The sequence below is a fragment of the Tachysurus fulvidraco genome, chromosome 23 (genome assembly GCF_022655615.1).
Source record: "Tachysurus fulvidraco isolate hzauxx_2018 chromosome 23, HZAU_PFXX_2.0, whole genome shotgun sequence".
NCBI classification, from domain to species: domain Eukaryota; kingdom Metazoa; phylum Chordata; class Actinopteri; order Siluriformes; family Bagridae; genus Tachysurus; species Tachysurus fulvidraco.
Window position 1 is genome coordinate 2,855,118 of NC_062540.1, and position 24,181 is coordinate 2,879,298.

At 40.7% G+C, this 24,181-nt stretch overlaps 2 protein-coding genes across 10 annotated transcripts in view; both read left to right on the plus strand.

The window, feature by feature from the left end:
- Positions 1-10,727, plus strand: part of ghrhrl (growth hormone releasing hormone receptor, like) — a 38,230-nt gene extending 27,503 nt beyond the window's left edge. The window contains exons 8-14 of one of the 7 annotated variants that reach the window (XR_007139330.1): positions 2,162-2,222; positions 2,408-2,477; positions 2,676-2,767; positions 5,319-5,448; positions 8,350-8,391; positions 8,555-9,154; positions 9,442-10,727. Coding sequence is in view for 5 of the 7 variants with exons in the window: in XM_027145294.2 (XP_027001095.1) it covers positions 2,162-2,222; positions 2,408-2,477; positions 2,676-2,767; positions 5,319-5,448; positions 8,350-8,391; positions 8,555-8,677 (518 nt within the window). In the remaining 2 variants the exon portion in view is untranslated. The other 6 variants (XR_007139329.1, XM_027145295.2, XM_027145294.2 and 3 more) reach the window with 6 other exon arrangements.
- A 1,151-nt stretch (positions 10,728-11,878) lies between these two features.
- gpsm2l (G protein signaling modulator 2, like) overlaps positions 11,879-24,181 on the plus strand; it is a 24,809-nt gene continuing 12,506 nt past the window's right edge. The window contains exons 1-4 of one of the 3 annotated variants that reach the window (XM_027145249.2): positions 11,879-12,139; positions 20,354-20,575; positions 22,236-22,371; positions 22,912-23,051. In XM_027145249.2, coding sequence (XP_027001050.1) covers positions 20,355-20,575; positions 22,236-22,371; positions 22,912-23,051 — 497 coding nt within the window. In that variant the 5' untranslated portion in view covers positions 11,879-12,139; position 20,354. Of the gene's footprint in view, positions 12,140-12,168; positions 12,362-15,055; positions 15,195-20,353; positions 20,576-22,235; positions 22,372-22,911; positions 23,052-24,181 lie in introns of those variants that run through there. The other 2 variants (XM_027145247.2, XM_047806764.1) reach the window with 2 other exon arrangements.

Genomic DNA, 24,181 nt, shown 5'->3' on the forward strand with positions numbered 1-24,181 from the left:
CCACTTATATCATAGTTAATATTCATTCATTGTCTACCGCTTATCCGAACTTCTTGGGTCACGGGGAGCCTGTGCCTATCTCAGGCGTCATCGGGCATCAAGGCAGGATACACCCTGGACGAAGTGCCAACCCATCGCAGGGCACACACACACTCTCATTCACTCACACACACACACACACACACACACACTCACACTCACACACACTCACACACACTATGGACAATTTACCAGAGATGCCAATCAACCTACCATGCATGTCTTTGGACCGGGGGAGGAAACCGGAGTACCCGGAGGAAACCCCCGAGGCACGGGGAGAACATGCAAACTCGAGGTGTGACGCGAACGTGCTAACCACTAAGCCACTGTGCACCCCCTCATAGTTAATATAATATAGATAAAAGTTATAGATAAAATATAAAATCTACTAAAGCCTAATCAGCCCCTCTGTGATTTCGCAGTTTTTTGTGACTGAAGCAGTAAAAAAATACAGATGCTTTGTTTCACGGCGGCATTTTTCAAATTCTTTGTGTGGAAAACTACGTGATTTGGTGAAACTTTAAGCAAAGATTTCTTCTTTTAAATTCCTAAGCAGTAAAGACTCATACTGTCTGTAATGACTTTGTATGAGAGCTGTACTCATGTTTGATCCCAAATTTAAGAGATTTGGCTGATGTGTGTTTTTATGTGTCTCGGTTCAAATGTGCAAAAAATTTGCTTGAATTTAGAAAAAAATCGCAAAACCCTTAAAATATCACGCAGTTTCCTTGATTAGGGAAATAATATCCTGGCTAATCAGTAGACTTACTGAAACCCTGATCAGGCGGTTACTAAGGATGAATGAACGCTGTAAAGGTTAAGTCTACTATTTACCAGTGCTACTTGTCTCGTATCCCCTCGCTCTCTCGCTCGCTCGCTCGCTCGCTCACACCTGCATGGAACTAAAAAACCCTTGAATCGCATCCCATGAGATCCCAGTGCACGACTCAAACAGATGTTCTTCCGATTCCTGTCTGGATTTATGACCCATTATCTGTTCACTCACATCATACGTTCATTAAGAATAATATATTTGTGAGGCGGTTTCACATCGACCTGAACACATAAACTGAACTGAGCGATAAGGCAGAATTAAATGTCTTGGGTTCATCCTGCGATCTGAATCTGGACATCCTGTCGCTCAGATTTTTCACATATTAAATTTGGACAGATAAAATATTTCAGTTAAGAGTCATTTGCAGTGTCGAGCTCATGTCATGTCTGAGCTACAGTACATGACTCTGTGGCCCTTTTGAGTTAATTAAGAACTTGTTGTGTTGTTGTTGTTTTTTTGGTTTATCTCTCACGTGCCGTGGTTGAGAGCCCCAGAGAGGGAGTGAGCTGTAAGTGAGACGAGAGATAGAGTGCTACTCGGGACAGGATCACCATTACACCGCGAAGTGCAAGGACGCGGGTAGGAGAGTCAGAAGATGTCGGATTTGAGCAGAGAGGAGACACTCCGCGAACTATGCAGACTCTAGAGAGCGACTAACTAGTGCTGTCTCTCTCCCTGATCGCATCACAGATGTCGTCTCAAGACACGCGAGCGCGTTTGAGCTCATGCGTCTCGAGGGAAACAGTGAGAAGTGGAGCAGAGAGAGTGAGAGAGAGAGAGGAGAAGCAGAGAGAGAGAGGAGAGAGAGCAGGCGAAAAGAGACAGAGAGAGAGAGAGGAAGGGGAGTGAGAGCGAGTAGCAGAGAAACGGACGAGAGCAGAGAGAAGAGAGATAGAGAGAGAGAGAGAGAGAGCTAGAGAGAAAGGCGAGAGAGAGAGGGAGAAAAGGAGAGAGAGGGCGACAAAAGAGGAGAGAGAGGGAGAAAAAAGGGAGAGAGAAAAGGAGAGAGAGGGAGAAAAGCAGAGAGAAGGGAGAACAAAGGAGAGCGAGAGAGAGAGAGAGAGATAGAGAGAGAAAGATGAGAGAGAGACAAGTATCTATTACATCTCTATCTATTCTCTCTCAATGCTCTACTCTCTCTCTCATCACCTTCTCTCCCCCCTCTCTCTCGTCCCTCTCCTCTCTCTCTCCCCCTTCTCTCTCCCCCTCTTTCTCTCTCTCTCTCTCTCTCTCTCTCTCTCTCTCTCTCTCTCTCTCTCTCTCTCTCCCTCTGTCTCTCTCCTGCAGGAGGTCCTTCGGTATTTATCCTGCTCTGGATCGTCTCCCGGCTCTATTTTGAGGACACAGAGTAAATATCTTGCTCTTATTCCCAGTCAGGAATGTACTGTACTGCTTGTGCAACTTGACCTGACATCCTTTCTATCCATTAGAACATTGTGGTTACTGCTATATCACCGAACGCACAACACATCTGTTATGTCGAATGTTGATGTCTGACCCGATATATATGAATATGTGAATACATATTTTCAGATGCTGGGACATTAACGAAGATTCTCCTTACTGGTGGATCATCAAGGGTCCCATTATCATATCTATCGGGGTAAACCTGCACACACTCGGATCCTCAAAGACGTCCTACTTCCTAGCACATACTGTGGATTTGCTGTGCTGTAGCACTTCATGAGGAGAATAATCACCTCCAGTATCTCTGCTTCATGATTAGTTTCTTATAACATCACATCCCTGAGTCTATTATTTCTTGCATAACTCACTGGAACTTTTTTTTTAATTTATACAGATCAACTTTCTGTTGTTCTTGAACATCATCAGGATACTGGTGCAGAAGTTGAACCCGCGTCTAATCCAGTTCAACAACTCGGCACAGTACAGGTAAGAAACCTCTCCAGATTTCCGTGTGACATTTTAAGCTTTAAACATTAACACAAGTTTGTTTTTGCTAGTTTAATTATTCACGATAATTCCAAATGGGGGGGGGGGGGGCACGGTGGCTTTGTGGTTAGCACGTTCGCCTCACACCTCCAGGGTTGGGGTTCGATTCCCGCCTCGGGGGTTTCCTCCGGGTACTCCGGTTTCCTCCCCCGGTCCAAAGACATGCATGGTAGGTTGATTGGCATCTCTGGAAAATTGTCCGTAGTGTGCGTGTGTGTGTGTGAATGAGAGTGTGTGTGTGCCCTGCGATGGGTTGGCACTCCGTCCAGGGTGTATCCTGCCTCGATGCCCGATGACGCCTGAGATAGGCACAGGCTCCCCGTGACCTGAGAAGTTCGGATAAGCGGTAGAAAATGAATGAATGAATTCCAATTAGCTTAAAATTACAATTTTAAAAGAAACATTTTTTTTCTGTCTTTGGAGTTAATTCCACTCTTGTTTATTAATTTCTGTGATTTCTGACCCGAAGCCAGAAACTCCGAATTTTTTTCTTTTAGCAAAGAACGTGCCTAATAAAAAAAAAAAATAAAAGCTTTACCAAATGTGAGGAGCTAAATAAATAATTCATAAACTAATTTTTTTTAATCTGAAAGCTATCATAAATGGATTTGAAGAGTGTGTGTTTGTATGTTTTTCCCCCTAATAGCAACGCATTTACCTCTAATGGATCCACCTAGTAAATCTTTCCATTTCAGCAGGATATGGATTTGACATCGGCGTAGACGCACTTTTCTCTCTTTCTCTCTACAGTATAGGTCAAACACAATACACATCTCTTCACTCAAGTGTATTTTTATCATGTTGTGGATTTTAAATTGAAGAGGTTCTCTCCGAGCAGCAGGAATTAGAGAACAGAGTAATAATGTGAAATAACATCTGTAGGCTGTAAAGAGGACGTGTATCACAGAGACTAACATTTTTACATATTCATATTACAGACATTATATCTGACTGTTGTCTGTTTACATAGAAACGCATTCGTTTTGAAGAGCTGAGAGATTTGTATTGAGTCTAAGAGAACCGCTCGTGTGTGTGTGTGTGTGTGTGTGTGTGTGTGTGTGTGAGAGAGAGAGAGAGAGAGAGAGAGAGAGAGACAGAAAGATCGACAGAGAGAGAGACAGAGAGGGAGAGAATAAGCAAGAGAGACATAGCCAGAGAGAAAGAGAGACAACCAGAGAGAAAGTCCGTCAGAGAGAGAGAGAGTCAACCAGAGTGAGAGAGCAAGCGAGAGAGAGAGACAGTCAGAGACAACCAGAGAGAGACAGCCAGAGAGAGACAGACAGCCAGAGAGAGGCAGACAGCCAGAGAGAGACAGCCAGAGACAACCAGAGAGAGACAGCCAGCCAGAGAGAGACAGCCAGAGACAACCAGAGAGAGACAGACAGCCAGAGAGAGACAGCCAGAGACAACCAGAGAGAGGCAGACAGCCAGAGACAACCAGAGAGAGACAGCCAGAGACAACCAGAGAGAGACAGACAGCCAGAGACAACCAGAGAGAGACAGACAGCCAGAGAGAGACAGACAGCCAGAGAGAGAGAGAGAGAGAGCCAGAGAGAGAGAGCAAGTGAGAGAGAGACAGCCAGCGAGAGAGACAGCCAGCGAGAGAGACAGCCAGCGAGAGAGACAGCCAGAGAATTAGAATTAGGGTACATGAACACAATGCCTAAATCCTTCTTTTGTGGATCTTTAATCGACTTGACATTCGGTTTCTTCTTGTTCTTGTCCAAGTCATATTTAATTACTAAGTGGATTTTTAAATTTAGAGATCTGACGACTACAGAACTCTACATGTTCCTCTACATCAGCTGCTTGTTGTTTAACACCATCAGCACAGCCAGATGTATGGGGTGATTATTCTCCACTACAGAGAGTCATCTAGAGGTGTTACTTCACTCATTATTGCGTGTCTCTCTTATTTGTTTCATAGAAGTAATACGATATCCTACGATACGTAACAAAAAAAATACGTCGGCAAAGAAACGAAACACGACATGATAGTGTTTTATTCCTCTTTTTCCTCAGGTTTCACTAGTAGCTGTGATCAATTGTTCCCTTAACATCCATTGTTGACATTTTGAAGTACTTAAAAAAAAAATAAACATCTTACAGCTTTGCCACGTCCATGAAGGTGATGGAAAACTTACAGATTGTTATAAAGTACTGAAACTGGAGACTCCTTCCATGTCGAGTATACAGAAAATCTCGCCATATCCAAACACTTGTTGTTGTTGTTGTTTGTTTTTTCTAAACACTAGTATGTTTGAAATCATTTTATTATTAGTCTCAGATAATATGGAGACTTTGCTCTACATCTCAGGCATGACAGAATGACAGAATTTAGTCAGACTTTATTGTCACAGATGACATCATGTTCGGTTTGAAAAGCTGCTCTTTTAAATGAATACCACACCCACGTACCTGCTGAAGGACCAGAATCTCACACAGTTATAAACAGGCCCTAACATCTTTTTTCTCTCGATCTCTTCTTCAGACGCCTGACCAAGTCGACGCTTCTGCTCATCCCTCTGTTCGGGACACATTACGTGGTGTTCAACTTCCTGCCGGACTACACTAACATCAGCCTGCGTCTGTGTTTAGAGCTGTGCCTCGGCTCGTTTCAGGTACCTGTCGATCGTCACTGAGGCGCTTCACATCCCCTTTAACCTTTACATGATCCATCCAGTCATAATCGTTCCAGCATTGTGCAGCTCAATTGACGTGTGTCACAAGCTCATGATTTCTGTTCATCGCTGTTCCTGCATGGAGCTAATCAGCTAAATTGTGGTTGTGGGATGTGGTAGCTCAGTGGTTAAGGTGATCGGAAGGTCATAGGTACTGATCGGAAGGTCATGGGTTCGAACCCCAGGTCCACTATGCTGCCACTGCTGGGCCCCTGAGCAAGGCCCTTAATGCTCAGTTGTAAGTCACTCTGGATAAGGGTGTCTGCTAAATGCTGTATATGTAAATTCTCACTTCTGATTGGCCAGAAAGACTGACAGGTTAATTCCAGGCTATGATTTAAATAACAGGTTTATATTAAAGCCCTCGTTCAGACGTGTTAGCGTCTCAACAGCTAATTCTTCAAAGGTTGATGTTTTCTGTGCAGAAATGTTTATTTCACATGTAAAGAAGGAGTCTCCAGTGTCAGCTCCTTCATAATTTTAATACAGAAAAAAAGAGAGGCTGGAAACTACTAGAACACAATATTCCATGGACGCTCCATAACGTTACATAACAAACACACGGCTTCTGTTTGTCGTCACACCGAATGACATTTTAGTCCGAAACAACCAAATAAATCAACATACCAATGATATAAATAATAAAACGAGAAAACATTGCAATAAACATACTAATGAGTCAATAAACGATATATAGATAACGAATATGTTAATAAACGAACAGCTAACGGTTTTCTCTGACTCCGCCCCTACGATGTTGACTGACGGGATCAAATCAATTATCATATTGTTTTTTATCATAGTCACTTTTATTGACTTCGTACATACTAAAATAACATTCACCACACACACGTGTTGCGATGGAGTAGGTGGATCTGTTCCATTATCTGTTCTTATTCAGTTCTGTAAATTCACCGGTCATGTCTTTAATTAAAATGGATGAGCGTACTGTATATCACACGTTCTCAGCCTGGGTCTGAACTGCAGCACGGCCCTGCCTTATAAATCCATGCTGCACCTTTTTTCATTTCATTCTCCCTGAAAGCTGCAGTAAAACCACCTGCGCATCTTTTTGCTATTTCCAACCTGCGAAATGTGCCACTTTTCCAAGAAATATTTCAAAACGAGCAGGTAATTACTAGCACCAGACGGCCTGTGGTTACACACAGTGGCTTTCACATATTAGACGTTTTATCCCAGGGTCCATGCCAAGACCTTGGAAGAACAAAGTGCTGAAAACTCTAACTGGAGTTCTACTAATACTCTCTGTGTCTTATTTTAACCTTAGCTTTGAATCCAAATTCTATTAACAAACGATTGACAATAAGCCGGTATTTAAGTATCAGGAGTCCTTTTATTGCTAAATTGATGCGCTAGTAACGGTGTGACTTTCATAAACGATTTTGTTTTTGCGTTTTATTTTCGTTATACTTGAAAAATAATAATTGTGCGGTTTTGTGTTCAATTTTTATTTCGTCTTGAACGAGATTTCATCTCGAAAATCTGAATCCAGCAAAACTAATGAGAGCAATCAGTACATGTTTCTCTCCTCTAATACATTTCATTCATTCACTCATTCATTTTCTACCGCTTATCCGAACTTCTCGGGTCTCGGGGAGCGTGTGCAGGCGTCATCGGGCATCGAGGCAGGATACACCCTGGACGGAGTGCCAACCCATCACAGGGCACACACACACTCTCATTCACACACACACACGCACACTACGGACAATTTTCCAGAGATGCCAATCAACCTACCATGCATGTCTTTGGACCGCGGGAGGAAACCGGAGTACCCGGAGGAAACCCCCGAGGCACGGGGAGAACATGCAAACTCCACACACACAATGCGGAGGCGGGAATTGAACCCCCGACCCTGGAGGTGTGAGGCGAACGTGCTAACCACTAAGCCACCGTTCCCCACCTTCTACATTTATGTATCATTATTATTATTTATGTATCATAACATATCACAAACTGTTTTATGTCCTGGTAAAATCAATGAAAAATCTTGTGAAATGTGACAGTAGAGACATTTCATCGAATTTGCGTCGAGCCGTATCTTCAGTAAGCTTTAGAAAATAAAGATTTGTCATCTTTCTTACTGAATCAAACACATCACAGCTGAAGCGATCTCCTTCATATGCTGCTTAATGACCACTGTCTCTTATTCCCTCTCATCAGGGGAGATTCGTCTCCTCAGATAATTTGCACTCACTCATAATCATATCTAAAATACAGTATATTCACCTTCATCATCATCATCATCATCATACTTCAACTCCAGCTGGAGAAAAAAAAAAGATGGAAAGAAAAGGAGCTCGTTTTTGGGCCCGAAGACTCTCAGGACTGAAATCTTGTACATTTTATCTGTTTGTAGTTACTTTTAATGTAATCAGCAGTCTGATTATACGCTATTATAGAAAATTAATCCGACCAATCAGATTTGGAGTTTTTGTAACTTTTCAGATGTTTGCGTACATAATAATGTATAGTCTCGAGTACGGGTTTTACTTATTTTTGGAGTACTTTTCCCAATGAAGGCTTTCAGGTAAATATATAATTACATAAAAGCCGAAACATTTTCTACTTTATTATTTCCGTAATAGGTTTACGCTGAAAGGTTAAAGCCTGGGCTTCAGGTAGCCATGTGTTCGTTTCATTTAACGTTTTACTGTTACTGTAGGTTTGCAAATGCGAATACGAGGTTATACGGAACCGAGTTTAGAAAAAAAACAAGTCCAGCTTTTAGTCATTTTAATAACGTGTGCGTATCTATAATAATACTATACTGCCATCATCACTCACTTCCGTTTTTTCCTACCTATTTATTGATTTCAGGGTCTCATAGTGGCCATTCTGTACTGTTTCCTCAACCAAGAGGTGAGTATAAAGTATTTGGGTGGTTTAAAGTATTGGCACCCCATCTGTGTTTGTGCACTTCCACATTGTATTATCTCCACATGAAGGTTTTCTTCTGCTTTTCGAGTTTCCTTCCATCTTTGTGTGTGTGTGTGTGTGTGTGTGTGTGTGGTGTCTGTGATAGTCTGGCATCCGATCCACGGCGTATTTCCATCTCATTTTCAGTGAGATAGACTGCAGATTCACCGTGACTCTGCCCAGGATACCGTGCTTACCAAAGATAAATCATTTGTGTGCTTCAATATAACAATAACAGCAGCAAAATACAACATAAAACAAAATATTATGAATGAAAGAGTGCCTGTATTTCACACAGACATACTGTTATTGTGTGGAATTGATCCAGTATATATGTATGTATGTGTGTGTGTGTTTTAGGTCCAGAAGGAGGTGCGACTGATGTGGATGCGCTGGCAGGAGAGCAGTTACGGAGTCGTTATCGCTGGTGCCAAAGGCAGTCAGATGGATACACCATTCTGATTCGATGTCTGTGTTCAACACTCAAGAGACTCTGGGGTTTATTTATTTATTTCCCCTATTTATCTGATATTTTTTGCCCACAGCAAGGCAGCACGGCTGCAATGGTTGGCTCCTGTTGTCAAATGATGGCTTCGCTGTAGTGCTTCAGGTCTCGTGTGGGACTCGCATGTGGTTCAGGAAGCTGTGACGCTGTGACGCAAAACTGACTGGAGTCGAAAGAAAGGAAACACATGACATCGCCTCGGTAAAAACTGTCTGACATTTTCAAAATTCTGTTCATGTCTACTCGTATTTTTTAATGCAAAAATTATCTAGCTACAGCTGTTGATAAAATAATACTGTGGAAATTTTTAATGTGAAATGTGATGAAGTTTTAGTCCTCATTGGTTCGCTACACCTTTCTTGAGCGCTTTTCTTTCCTTAAAGGAGCTGTTTGTTTTCTTTCCTTAAAGGAGCTGTTTGTTTTTTGTTACCTGTATTGTGAAACATGATTCCAGTAACAACATTAAAAAGCTTTCATTTTCCTTTTAGAGATTTAAGAATAATAGCCAAAGCTGGGCATCTCACTTCTGACTGGGGGTGGAGCTTATTTCTGGGCTGGAAATTTTTAAAACGGAAGTCTGAAATAAACCAGATTAAGAGAAATACTGCAGAAAAATAGAACAAATCTCAGTTTTTCTTAAAAATCATTGACGTTATAAGATTATTCCTGATTTTGACACACATTTAAAAATGACAAATGACACCTTTAATTATTGCAATCTAGTACAAGCTGGGAAGAGCTGATTTACTCAAGAGAATCATTAAAACCTAGACTAGGTTGTGACATTTAAAGGTTGTGTTTGTGTGTATGTGTGTGAATTTTCTTTAAAGGACACTACAAGGGACAAAAACATTCATATCACACAGTAATAAGCCCAGAATGTTACCGGCCCACGTGGTATTCTCGTAAGTGTCCCCAAAACACGACCGATGTTCCAGACATATGCCTTAAAAATGTGTTCGCTCACTTCACTGATTTTAAAGTTAGTAAGCTTAGATGTTTTAGTTTTAAAGACAGAATAGCACGGATCCTATACGGAAAAAAAAAAACCCGAGCAGACTGTTTAAGAGAAGGCACTGGTGCTGTTTTGAGAGAGATAGCTATCATTTCGGCTCTGTCAGAGTCACCATGACACTACGTTTTAAAGCAGAAATCAGGAGGGTTCATGAAAGACGGAAAATGGTAGCGGATGTGAGACGAGACTGTGATCATTTAGCAGATTTCGACATGAAATGATACCATCGTCTTTCTTTTTTAGGCATCTGTATAGAATGATTCCTTTTTTATACACCAAATCTATTTAAAATCAATTTTATAATCCATCTAAATGCAGTACTTTTTTTTTGTGGTGATATTCAGCCTTTTTGCTCTTGTTGTTCTCTTTTGGGAAAAGAAAATTGGAAACATTCGTACAGTCTGTTGTCATATTCTGCACTGTTCTTCTCACAGTTTTCTCCTTCATGTATTAAACATATTTATCCACAGAAATGAACCAAAGCATAGTTTGTCTATCTTCTTTTATGTTTGTTGTACAGTATTTTGATGTGTATACTTATTATTGACATTTACTGCCTGATGAATCACCAACTGAAGTGTAAAAAAAGAAAAGAAGAAAGTATGTAAAAGTTTTTTATATTTTACCGACTGTGTGAATACGCTTTCTTTTATCATTCTGCTCTTGAGTCTAATTGTGTTTTTACAATTATTTATTTGCCTGTGAGAACAATGTATTTCAAGCATGATAATCAAATTAAAACATTTCATTAAATCTAAATAAACTATAATAAGAGTTGAACAAGTGTTTGCAGATTTTGATTCAAACGTCAATCGCACACTGCCCTCTAGTGGGGAATTAATGTCACAAAGAACCTTGTGGAATTTGTTTAAAAAAATATTTGCGTTTCAATAGCAGAGAAAAACTGCATTTCAGCTGAATTGAGTAAGTATAAGAATAAAACAATGGGGTGATGGATTAGTCTCATAATTTATCCTTGAACTAATTTATTCTTTATCCTTGAAAGACTTCTAATGCGGTGCATTTGCTAATCGATTACATCTGATTAATCGCAATTGGTCTGATCAAGTGTATTTCACTAAAGAGCTACATTTGATTGATCACATTTAGTTAATTGACTTCATTTGATTGATAACATGTAGTTGATTGACTAAATTTGATAGATCACAACTGATCGACTACATTTGATTGATCACAACTGATCGATTACATTAGATTGATCACATTTAGTTGATCGACTACATTTTATCGATCACAATTGATCGACTACATTTGAATGATCACAACTGATCGACTATATTTGATTAATCAGATTTAGTTTATCGACTACATTTGATAGATCACATTTGATCGACAACATTTGATTGATCACATTTGATCGACTACATTGGATTGATCACATTTGGCTGATTGGTTGCATGCTATTGTTTACATTGGATTGATCACATAGTTGATCAGTTACATTGGATCGATCACAGAGTTGATCGATTACATTTGATTGATCACATATAGTTGATCGATTACATTGGATTGAACACATATAGTTGATCGATTACTTTTGATTAATCAAAAGTAGTTGATCGATTACGTTTGATTGATCACATTCGATTGACAACATTTGATCGATCACATGCAGGTGATCGACTACATTTAATTGCTAACATGTAGTTCATCGACTACATTTGATTGATCACATTTGTTCGACAACATTTGATTGATCACATTTGTTCGACAACATTTGATTGATCACATTTGGCTGATTGGTTGCAAGTTATTGTTTACATCTTGAGGACATTTCAGTGATCACAGAACAAAGGAACACTTCCTTTTGACCATAGTCTGGTACAGTCTCATTGTGTACTATTTAAACACACTATTTAGTGCAGTAGGGTGGTTTTGAACACAACCCCAGGTCTGTGAGCTGGAGACAAAATGCTGTCTTTGTTTTGCGTCCTACTGAAGGGGAGGTGCCCGAAATAAACTCCTTTCTGGCGCCTGCTGCCTACTCAAGAGGGTTTTTTTTTTCCCCACTCGGAGGCGAAGTATGGAAAAAACCTTTCGAGGAAACATGGCGGAGAAGTGAAGACTCGTTTGAACAAGCCGAAAGGTTTTGTTTTGGGATTGTTGGACATGTTGCCGGTTTGTTCAGTCGTCGCTCGCGCATTTTAAAGGTAATCTAAACAGTCTCGTGCGTTTTATTTGAATCTCTTCGTTAACCGTCGGAATGAATCCACGGCGCCTCGCGCGCCTTAAACTTTACCATGTTACATCATTTAACTCGGTCATTTTTTAACATTTATGACAAATTTGTTGAAAGTTTTAAGTTGCTGTACGTATAAAGTTTTCAAAAGAGTTTCATCTGGACATCTGGGTTACTTTCTACGCTTCATGCTGTAAGTTTACCTCAGATTCATGTGTCCTCTAGTTTCACTTACTTCTCCAATTATGGTGTAAAAATATAAGATTTATAATTATTATGAAAACATAGAGCTGTATATTATTATATTATTAGTATAGTAGTAATAATAATAATATAAATATATATTAAAGAATCAGGCTATCAATTCAAAATGCGTGTATGTGTGTGTGTGTGTGTGTGTGTATATATATATATATAATTTCATAAAAATATTTTTAATTATAAATATAATATATTTTTATATATATATGTATAAAAATTAAATAATCAGGGTATTCAAAAATATATATATAAATAATTAAAATACAGATTTTTTATGAATATATAATTCATAAAAATATTATTTATTTATTTATTTATTTTTTTTTTCTTTTCTTTTTTTTAATAAATACTTGACTAAAGCTGCAAGAGACGAACCTGGAAAAGTTTCGGGCAAATTCTTTTAGTGATCGTATGATTTATTGAGCATATTGTTCATATCAGGTCATTCAGTGAAGATCCTCTGATGATGGACCTGTGATGGAATAAACTACGTAAACACAACGTTTTGATGACGTCACTGATCGTCTCATAGACTGAAACATCTTCAAAGTGAGAGTTAGTTAGTAAAGAATCCATCAGCACCGCTATGTATTTCGAGACGTTTGTCGTCTTCGGTCTGGATGACGCTAAATAAGCTCACAACCAAATTTTTTATTCAATTATTCAGCATATACCTATCTTCAGTCTCCATATACTGGGTTCGGGTGACGTCATTAAGCTGTGTGAAATAATTGTTCAGGAAATGCTTTTGTAAATAGCTGGGATAGTCTGGGACAGTCCTAAACAACATGGCGTGACATTTAAGAAGAACTGCGATGTGGTTTGAGTCTAGGTTGTAGAGAAGTCATTCTGGAAATCTGGAAAAAATCTTCTTCTGCAATAGACTTGGGTTACTTTCCTGCTTATTATTAACTTTGATTGTTTTGTTCACTGGCTGTTCGTCGAGTACACGTCATACAGTCTGCTGCAAAACTGTCGGACCGTCAAGTCCAGTTCAGTTGAGATTACAAGGTGATAATGGGGCAGAAGTTTACGATTTCTGCTTTTCCTGGTGTTTACATCTAGATGTGTTAAACAACATAGAACGTTTTTTTTTTTAATCAGATTGCGAAATCTTTAGGTGAGCAAAAGTACAGGAACAGATAAGTCTTGAAGTATAGAACACATTTGGTTGCTTATCTCTTGCTTATGTTAATCTGATCTTCTGGTTCTTGCTGTTGAAGAGCAGTTAGCATCTTGTATTATGCCTCTAAAGATCTGCTCTCAGTCTTTTTTTTTTTTTTTGAATGGTGGATTGCGATAGCTTCACCCCCTGCCCTGTGTAGGTTGTTGATATCATCGCCTGTTATTTTTGTGTTTTTCTTCACGGCTTCCACAACATTTGTCTTCCGCTGATATCTGTTTACTTGGCCGACCTGTTCCTTGTCTGGTCCTTGGTGCACCAGTGATTTCTTTCTTTTCTCAGCTTTAAAATGGCTTGTTTTCTCTCAGACAGCTCTCTGATGTTCATGTTGTAACTAATCACTCGGCAAAACTATCAACACCATCAGAGTTACGATTACAGCACACCACCATGTGTGTTTATTCCTTCTACCAGCCTGCGATTTGGTGTTAATCAGCAATAATAGACACACACACAGTAAAACAGGCCATATAACACACTCACTTCTTAACCCAGGTCAGTGGTTAAGAATGTAAACCCAAACATCTGTGGAGCATCTGTAATTCGTAGATAATGTCACGCTTCACAGCTCTGCCCTCAGATTTTTATACGGCTCGATGATGAGGCTTAATGGTTTAATGACAGGTTGGGCCACCAACACAGAGCTCTTTGTTTGGTGCTCAGGTACATTTTCTCGCAGCATTACAGAGTCACTCTGAAGAGACAGTGACTCGAACCCAAACGCCAAGCACATGTAGTGTGAAACAGTGTGTCTGGGTCTCGTGACTCAACATCCGTGTACTTGTTTTTCCACAGAAGCATGCTTATTAAGGTGATTTCCTCATAGTTCCCATGCCTGTACCTGCACTACGGAGCAGCGTGTGTTTTATTCACTCTTAACCACAACAGGATATTTTTCCAGGAGATTCAGGGTTGCCAGATTTGCATGGAAAAATCAGGTCAGAAATAAACCCAGAGGTCAATGAATTTAAAAAAATCATGATAACTGATACTTCTTAATATCTCAGTAAAGTACGATGCAACTTATCATGATATCTGTGTGTGTATATGTTGTATTTCCCAGCCCTGATCCACAACCCACATATTTATACAATACACTAATACAATACAATAATAATTTGCATTAAAAAAAAACAAGAACAACAACAGTTTGGGTTGCAAATCATTGGCTCATTATGCTTGTAATGTATAAAAATCTTTCAACCACCAGCCTCAGGGAAAAAAATCAACAGTTTAGAGTTAAAAAAAATGGAGTGGGTTTGCAGAACATGGCAACCATGACAATTCTGGTTTTAACCTAAAGATGAGCAGGCTAGTTTTGTGGGTTAAATATGGGCTGCGTGTGTGAGTGAGTGTGTGTGTGAGTGAGTGTGTGTGTGAAAGAGAAAGAGAAACACACTCATCTCGTGTTTCGGTGGTGCTTCTTCTCTCTTCCACTCTATCGCTCAGTCTCAGGCTGACTTCTCCTCTGATGTCTGCTTCTTGTCGTTTGTCTCTCTTTGAAAACGTTCGAGTCTTTATTATGCCTCTGAATGGACAGCAGGATGAAAGATGAGGAGCAAACATTTTACGTCCGTTCCAGGTAGGAATTTTGGCTGTAATAATGGAAGGTGGGTCTTTGTAATGACTGTCTATTTTCTCTCACTCTTTTTTTTTTTTTCTTCTTTTCTTTTCTTTCTGAACTTGTTCTGTTTTTCTATTGGGGGAAAAATGGGTTTGTTTTAATATACAAAAGAGACAAAACTGGTGCTTTGAGGTGTGTGTGTGTGTGTGTGTGTGTGATCTCTACTCATGACCTTTGGGCCATCCCATTTATATGTTTCTGAATGATCCTGTTAACCATCCAGAGAGATTCATCATTTAAAAATCAACTAAACAATCGTTCCTTCACTAAACTTTTTTTTTTATACTTTACTGAAGTTAATAAGATAAAAGTAAAACGTTCAGAGAGATGTAACTGAGGGAGGGGTGGGGGGACTAAAAAGCTTTAAGTGATGCTAGCACTGGAGACTCCTTCTGAACCTACGCAGTAAACATCTCCTCAGAGTAACCTTCACCATGTCAATAATCCCATGCATGCTTTCTTTTATAAAATCGAAACTCTACACTCGCTTCTACTGTTTGTATCACGGCTTCTAAACCAGTCGGAAAAACTCGGCAGTCAGGTTTCGAGTGCACGCACACATCCAGGCCTGGAAACGCAATCCCTTTTGAGTTTTGAGAGAATTAGAGCCGTTCCAGCCACATCTGTTCGCCGGGCTTCACCGCTAAATATTTCATGGCTGTGTTTAAACTTTAATAGCACGGCGCTTACGCGCTGGCCGTCTTTTGTCTCCGCCGTCGCTCCCGGTGCTACAACAGAGAGCGAATTTAATCAACGTTGTCATCAAGAATTCCTGCTTAGAGACATTTCTGTCTTCTCTATGTTCTGTCGGATCCGAAGCTTTACTTTTCACGTCGTACTATCGGCGATAAGCAAAGTCAGGCAGCCGTACAGGCCGTGCTCACGCCACTATGTTTCACAGCGAAGTGTGTTTGCTCTTCATTCCATCTTCGTCACGTGGCTATTCTAGTCTTATTTCCCATGACCTCGTTCTCTCTGTGTAATGTTTAAACGTGGCTTTCTGTATAAATTCAAATGCAATCTAATCAAATAAACAAAATAAATCGAATTAATTCAGTAAACTGATAAAAGTTACTCGCGGAGAGAGTTAAGCTACAGCAAAGACCGGATGTTCTTGATCTTAAAAACACACTTAAAACTCCTGAAAGGATGAAAACATTTCAACAAATCTGTGTGAAAAGGTTCAGCTGATATTTAAGCGATTTAATAGACCAACTTAAATCTTTACCAGTCTTTCAGTGGAATGAAGGACGTCGTAAATAGGAAATATATCAACATGTTTAACCCTGTATACCTTTTAACGCTGTAGTTTTATTCTCTGTTTCCGTATATGGGGGAATTTTATATTTTTTTAATGATAAATTCTTTTATAACAATTTTGTCGTTTCAGGACAGGTAAGTGTTTATTTTTCATTGGACATTCCCCATTTTTGAGCTCCATCACATGACATCAGATTCACACCGTTTGAACTCTGGACCTGTCACTAAACATTACAGTTTAGTTATTCTCAAGGATGTACAAAGTGAAGGGAAAATACGAGCTAACGTTAAATCTTCTTCCTCTGCACTGTAACTGGGCGTCGCTCTGTTCCCGGCACTGAGGTCACTTTGGGCAAAGTGCTGGAATTACCGCAGTCAAGTGGATTTGCTCGGCTTGGCCTCAGATAGCTGGCTAGTTCCCCGGAGTGAAGTCGTCTTCTCCATGACACGGTCATCACCACGGCTTCACGGTGGCCAGGGATAAAACAAAACTAAAAAGGAAGAGAGCGAGCGAGCGAGTTTACAGCATTTGGATTTCATTTGCAGGGAAAAGTGTGCCATTAAATGCTTCCTGAATTCTGTGGCACATACCCAACCTTCGGATAAGAAATAGAATTTATAAATAGAGAATAGAATTAGTAAAGGTAGAAACCAGCAAACGGGAAAAACTATCGCGAATATGGATCGGTAGCAGAACTTTAGGACTCGACTTAATGCACTTGACTTAAGTATAAATAAAGAACATAATAAAATGCTGTCTGTAACAATCTCGTTGCTTGCTCCATTGTAATGTCCCACCTCAGTATAAATAATTAGATTTAAATCAAATATTTTATGTGTCACAAACATACATACAGAGTACGACATGCAGTGAAATGCTTTTTATTCAAGCATAAAAGGGAATGAAATTAAGGATAGAGAAATGATAAAAAGTATAAACTGTATAAAATATATGAAAATATAGCTGGTGCTGGTTCAAAGTTGGTTCCACTGGTGAACCTTCTAAGAACCGGTTTGCCTTTCCACCGGCTAGAGAGCCGTCACAGCGCCGAGTGTGACGTCACTGTATACGTGTCACGTGTCCCAGCAACGTTAGCGCAGCAGCGGCAAACACAACAACAATGGCGGATGTTGCTTTACTGTTAATGCTCATGGCATCGAGAACTTACATTAGCATCCAAACGCGGCGAGTAAAACGTGTACGTGCGGCTCCGTGTAATCTGTATTAACAGAGGTTGTAATCGAGAAAGTACATAACGTAACACTGAAAAAAAGCCTTAGCATGTAGCTACCTACTATCATGTGTGCTGATAATGTATCATATTGCGGTAAAGTAAAAGTGTATTAAACATTAGTATACTTAAGGTACATTATCAAATGCGCTAACAGTAGCCCCGCCCACAGCTCCTGACACAAGAGGTTTTTAAGTCTAGACCAGAAACGTTTTGGTGCTACATAAGAACCACTTGTCCTGGTTCAGAGCCGGTGCTTTGGCGGTCGAAACAGAAAGAACTGGTTCTAAATTAGGCTCCGAACCAACACTCAAACTGCCTCGGTGGAAAAGGGGCAATAGTGCAGGAAAAAAGATGACCACGTTTAATGTGACCTTATGTTCCTTTTGGAAAAGTCGTGGCCTAATGGTTGGAGAGTCTGACTCGTAATCCTAAGGTTGTGGGTTCGAGCCCTTGAGCAAGGCACCGAACCCCACCCCCCCACCCCCTCTGAGTATGGGTCACCGTACTTAGCTGTATGTCACTTCACTTTTGTGTGTCAAACACACACACACTCCTACACACAAACACACCAAGAAATGGATAAAGCATTATGAGGACTTGAAACTGTATAGCAGAAAAAAATAAATAATGCTGCTTTTGAGTTAGCGCAGAAGTCAGAATTCGTAACGGTCATTTCCCATTTTCAAACGTTTGGGAAATTTTTGACTACTTTGTTTTATTTTCTCCCCCTAGTCAGAGGTCCAAGTTACAAATTTCAGTTTAGGCAGACAAATATATAAGGCATTCAAATGGGGTGTAAATAATTGCTATACCATCCTCCTGCCTCCTGTTGGTGGATTTATGTGAGCTTTATAACGAATGAAATCAAATTGAATTCCCAAGGCTGATTTCGAAGCATTGAAAGAATTCACAAGGCCACACTTTCTTAACCAGGTCTCCATGTGGACACACAATTTCACTCGAATCATGGAAGGTTATTGAATCATCAAACTATCGGCGACCGAATACATCTTACTAGACAGAGTTATACTGGACGGTGATTAAACCTGACAGGTGGCAGCAGGTGTGGATTGAAGGGTGCACGCACTTCCTGTTCAACCCTGACTACTTAAGCCAAACTTAACGTTACCTGAAGTTACCCGATGCCCAGCGTCACTGGTCCTCGTTGTAGCTCGCCGTCTCCTGCTTTAAGCACTTCTCATAGTGCTGGGAGTCACTCAGGCAGAGATCTGACCTCAGGAGCTCAGGAAGGACATGGGCATCAACGCTAAAAGACTGAGGCGCTTGATCGCCAGCCGCATCTCACGGAGAGCCGTCTGGGACGTTCAGTGCACCAGTGGAGAGAGCGTGGGCAAAAAGCTGGATATGTCTCCGCTTCGGGAATGCGTACCAAATTGTCACAGGAGGAGGAAGAAGAAGAGGAGGTAGGAGATGGTTGAAAAATGTATGAGTTGGGTTTCCATAATGGAAATGAGCCACCAGATTATTGGTATCTGTTCTGCGAGTCTGTAGACGTTTACAGGAGAGATGAGGGTGGTGATGGTGCTGGAGAACGTGAAGCTTATAGTATCATCCCCATTCAACCATTCAGAATTCTTAGAAAGGGGGCAGGGCTTATCCTGTAAGAGACCACGCCCATTGGGACACTATTAACATATTTAGCCAGACCAATACCCCTGACTGAGACAAGTCTAAGTACAAATATCAGTAACATATTCAAGCCTTTCTGTTACACCGATTTAGAGGCAGTCTGTGAAGCTGACTTTTTTGTTTTTGGTTTGTTTTTTGGTTTATTTTAAAATCTTAGATTTATTATTGGCTTGGTGTCGGTCAATAGGCTTCTCAGTGGACACTTGGAATAATTTCAGCATCTTGTTTTGGGATCATTGTATAGTAGAAGCATGGAGATCTTACCTGAAAGTCTCACATCTCACCTTCTGTCTTAAAGGTGGGGTCTTCGTTGTTTAAAAGCCAATGTTGACATTTGAAATCACCAACATAAACACACCCCTAACCCAAATGGGTCCCACCCCTGGTTTGATAGCTCCGCCCCACACATACACCAGACAAGTATAACCCAAGTATAACCCAGACAAGTATTATGGCGGAACCTGTCGGGGCAGCTGACCGAGGGGAGATTTAAGTAAATGAACTCTGTGAGTAACACTATGGTAATACAAATGATTTTTTGTAGTACTGTGTGTTGTACCGTGAAAGTTTTAGCGCCATTTCACGCGGAAGACGTTCGGTTCTCTCCAGTGCTGGAAAGCTGATCCTATATTAACACGTCCTACTTCTTGCCTTATCGTAAATCTTTCTTCACTTCCTTTCTTTGTTTTTATCCTCCATGTCGATGTTAAAACCGCTTTCTGCTAATGTCACACAAGCGCACTGAACACTCACTCCGCCCATATCGACAAGACCCGCCCCTTTTATGCTCATTGGCTACACGTTAGTGTTGTGTTTTGAAGGTATTTTATAAAAAAAAAAAACAAAAACAACAGCGACATGTAAATATCATTTCAACCAATAATGTCACTTCTGTTTATTTCATCAAACATCCTGTGAGTGTTGTTTAATCTCTTAGGTCTAACATCATCATCTCGATTTTCTTTTCTTCAGGATGGAGGCCTCATGTCTGGAGCTGGCACTGGAGGGAGAGCGTCTGTGTAAGACGGGCGATTACCGAGCAGGCGTCTCCTTTTTCGAGTCCGCTATCCAGGTCGGGACGGAGGACCTGCAGATCCTCAGCGCCATCTACAGCCAGCTGGGAAATGCCTACTTCCACCTGCAGGACTACACGAAAGCGCTCGAGTTCCACCGCCATGACCTTACTCTTACCCGGTGAGCTTCTGGAACGTTCTATTACATGCCCTCAAGCGCTCCGAGAGAACAGACCAGTACCGAAACTTACTGCTTCACCCTTTGAGAAGTGTTACTATAGAAACGCTAACAGATCGCAGTAAATGCTTTAATCTTATAGAAACCTGTGAAGTTTTTTCACTCAGCCAATCAGAGTCGTGATGGTCATGTGATGATCATATTATTATTATTATTATTATTGACACAGGTATCAATGGGTTCAAATTAAGCACATCCGATTCTTTCTAGAATTCTTTCCACGTTTCATTTTCTACACATTTATTACATATCAAACACTTCACAACCTTTAAGTTTCTTACTTTTTTTTTTTATATACAGACCACCCCTCCATCTGCCTGTTTCACTCGATACCCAATCCTGATTAAAATCAGGCTCCACCTGAGCCCGAGCCTGAGCCCGAGCCTGTAGAACGAATGACAACAAACAAACAAAAAAAAGGTTGTTTGTTTAGTTTTAGGCAGATGGTCTGTATCCTCAGTCTGTAACCTAGGGAACCAGTGCTAATGTATTCATCTATAGAGACTTAAAAGCAGGTTTGCACTTGGCTTTGGATGAGAGGGCGTCTACCAAATGCCTTATATATAAATGTAAACAAGACTAAAACACCTGGAGCTTCTGATCATAGAGCCACCGGACAAACCTGTTCATCAGGGCTTGGGTTACAATGTGGCTTTACCGGTTCCCGCTGTGTGACCCGGCGAAACGTGACTCGGATCCTACGTCAGTAATCAGGGCTGGAAATCTAGAACAGTCACATTATTGGAATTTTAAAAAAAAATCTATTAGGGATTTTCGCCTACAGTACGGAATTTTTTCCGTAAGACCAGCTCTGACAGTCGTTCTGTCTGTAATTCAAATCACAGTTTGCGAATTAATATCGTTGCTATAGTAACAACACACAAGGGGACTCGTAGGGTGGACCTATCAGGATAAAACAAATAAAAATATTCTAACGTAAATATTGCAGAGTTTTAATCAAGGAGGGGTTTATAATAATTTTTTTGGAAGGAGTCTTCAGTATCTTCAGCTTTATTTATTTATTTAGATAGTTTACACGTTCTGTGAGTATTTTTAGTAACCTGGCTCAAATAAATTAACTTAAGAAGGAAAAAAGACAACTGAACATGAGGAAGTAACATGTTTAACCGTTAATGTTAAAGGTAACAGGATAAAAAGGGGCTAAAACACTTCGGGCCCTAAAACACTTCGGGCCCTAAAACACTTCGGGCCCTAAAACACTTCAGAACGTTCTGTTACTGGAAAATAATGTACGTCAGAGTGGTAACAGTAACGCAGCTTCATCACACCACCTTATTGTTGATTATTACACTTACACAGTAGTTTATTAATAGTTTTATTAATAATCATTTAAGAAATCCTTTAGATAGTTAAAGTATATTCCAATGATGCATGATGTCATTATTTACCCTATAAAATGATTGAGATTGTTTGTCTCATCAGCATTACATTGTGTGTGTGTGCCTGCGCGCATGTGTGTGCGTGGGTGTGTGTAAACATGCCAGAGGTGGCAGATGTTGTGCATCAGGTTGATCTCAGCACTCGTCTTCATGATCTCTCTCTTATTTCTAAACCATTAAGTGTTCGTTTTTTTCCCTCTCAGAACGATTGGAGATCAGCTGGGAGAGGCCAAAGCTAGCGGGAACCTCGGAAACACGCTGAAGGTTCTGTGTCGGTACGACGAAGCGGCGGCTTGTTGCCAGAGACACCTGGATATTTCTAGAATGCTCCATGACAAGGTGATGATGATGGTTTTCACTTTGAGGTTGTACTTTAATGCGTGTTGAAGCTCCAGCATTCTGGAGGTGTACAGTGTAAAGGAAAGATGTCAGATGTACGAGGCTAACGGACGAGCTAACAGAAGGATGTGTTTTTTAGACCAAGATCTTATTTTTTGATCCGTAGCTTTTGCTCCAGTTTATCTGGAGGTAATTTTGTCTAAATCATCTGAGAAAGAACGAACGAGAAACATATAAAGGTCTGTTAACATCCATCTGCCAACACCGTGCTTCACCAAACCTAAACTAATATAGACATCCATCACATGGGGGTTTTTTAACGCTTTTGTTAGATTTTCCCTCTTGCTTTAAAATTCCAAGCTATTTTCTAAGCTTTTGTTAATTAGGGGCAGCAACCTGGTGTTTAAAGACTATTTCAGTAGCACATAACGTGAGTTTAAAGGGTAGACGACGATCCATTATAGAGAGGTCATCAGCAGTGGTTACTTTCCTTTAGACTGAAGTGTGTGTGTGTGTGTGTGTGTGTGTGTGGTTTAATAGGTGGGGCAGGCACGAGCGCTGTATAATTATGGGAATGTGTACCACGCCAAGGGGAAGAACATATGTTGGAGTGGGACAGACCCAGGAGAATTTCCAGAGGAGGCACGCATCGCTCTAAAGAAAGCTACAGAGTACTATGAGTAAGTGTGTGTGTGTGTGTGTGTGTGTGTGTGTGTGTGTGTGTGTGTGTGTGTGTGTGTGTGCTTGTGCTGTGGTGTGTGCACTCGGTGCACTCGTGTCCGCTATCGATTATGTTTGTGTGTCTCTATCTGTTTGTGTGTAGACACACGTGTGTCTGCTATCTAATTTTGTGTTTATTAGTATTTGTGTATATGCTGAAGTGTGTGTGTGTGTACAAGTGTGTGTGTGTGTGTGTACAAGTGTGTGTGTGTGTGTGTACAAGTGTGTGTGTGTGTGTACAAGTGTGTGTGTGTGTGTACAAGTGTGTGTGTGTGTGTACAAGTGTGTGTGTGTGTGTGTACAAGTGTGTGTGTGTGTGTACGTGTGTGTACGTGTGTGTACGTGTGTGTACGTGTGTGTACGTGTGTGTGTGTGTGTGTGTGTGTGTGTGTGTACAAGTGTGTGTGTGTGTGTACGTGTGTGTGTGTGTGTGTGTGTACAAGTGTGTGTGTGTGTACAAGTGTGTGTGTGTGTGTACAAGTGTGTGTGTGTGTGTACAAGTGTGTGTGTGTGTGTACAAGTGTGTGTGTGTGTGTACAAGTGTGTGTGTGTGTGTGTACAAGTGTGTGTGTGTGTGTGTACAAGTGTGTGTGTGTGTGTACAAGTGTGTGTGTGTGTGTGTACAAGTGTGTGTGTGTGTGTACAAGTGTGTGTGTGTGTGTGTACAAGTGTGTGTGTGTGTGTGTGTACAAGTGTGTGTGTGTGTGTACAAGTGTGTGTGTGTGTGTACAAGTGTGTGTGTGTGTGTACAAGTGTGTGTGTGTGTGTGTGTGTGTACAAGTGTGTGTGTGTGTGTACAAGTGTGTGTGTGTGTGTGTGTACAAGTGTGTGTGTGTGTACACGTGTGTGTGTGTGTGTACACGTGTGTGTGTGTGTGTACACGTGTGTGTGTGTGTGTGTACACGTGTGTGTGTGTGTGTGTACACGTGTGTGTGTGTGTGTGTACACGTGTGTGTGTACACGTGTGTGTACACGTGTGTGTGTGTACACGTGTGTGTACACGTGTGTGTGTGTACACGTGTGTGTACACGTGTGTGTGTGTACACGTGTGTGTGTACACGTGTGTGTGTACACGTGTGTGTACACGTGT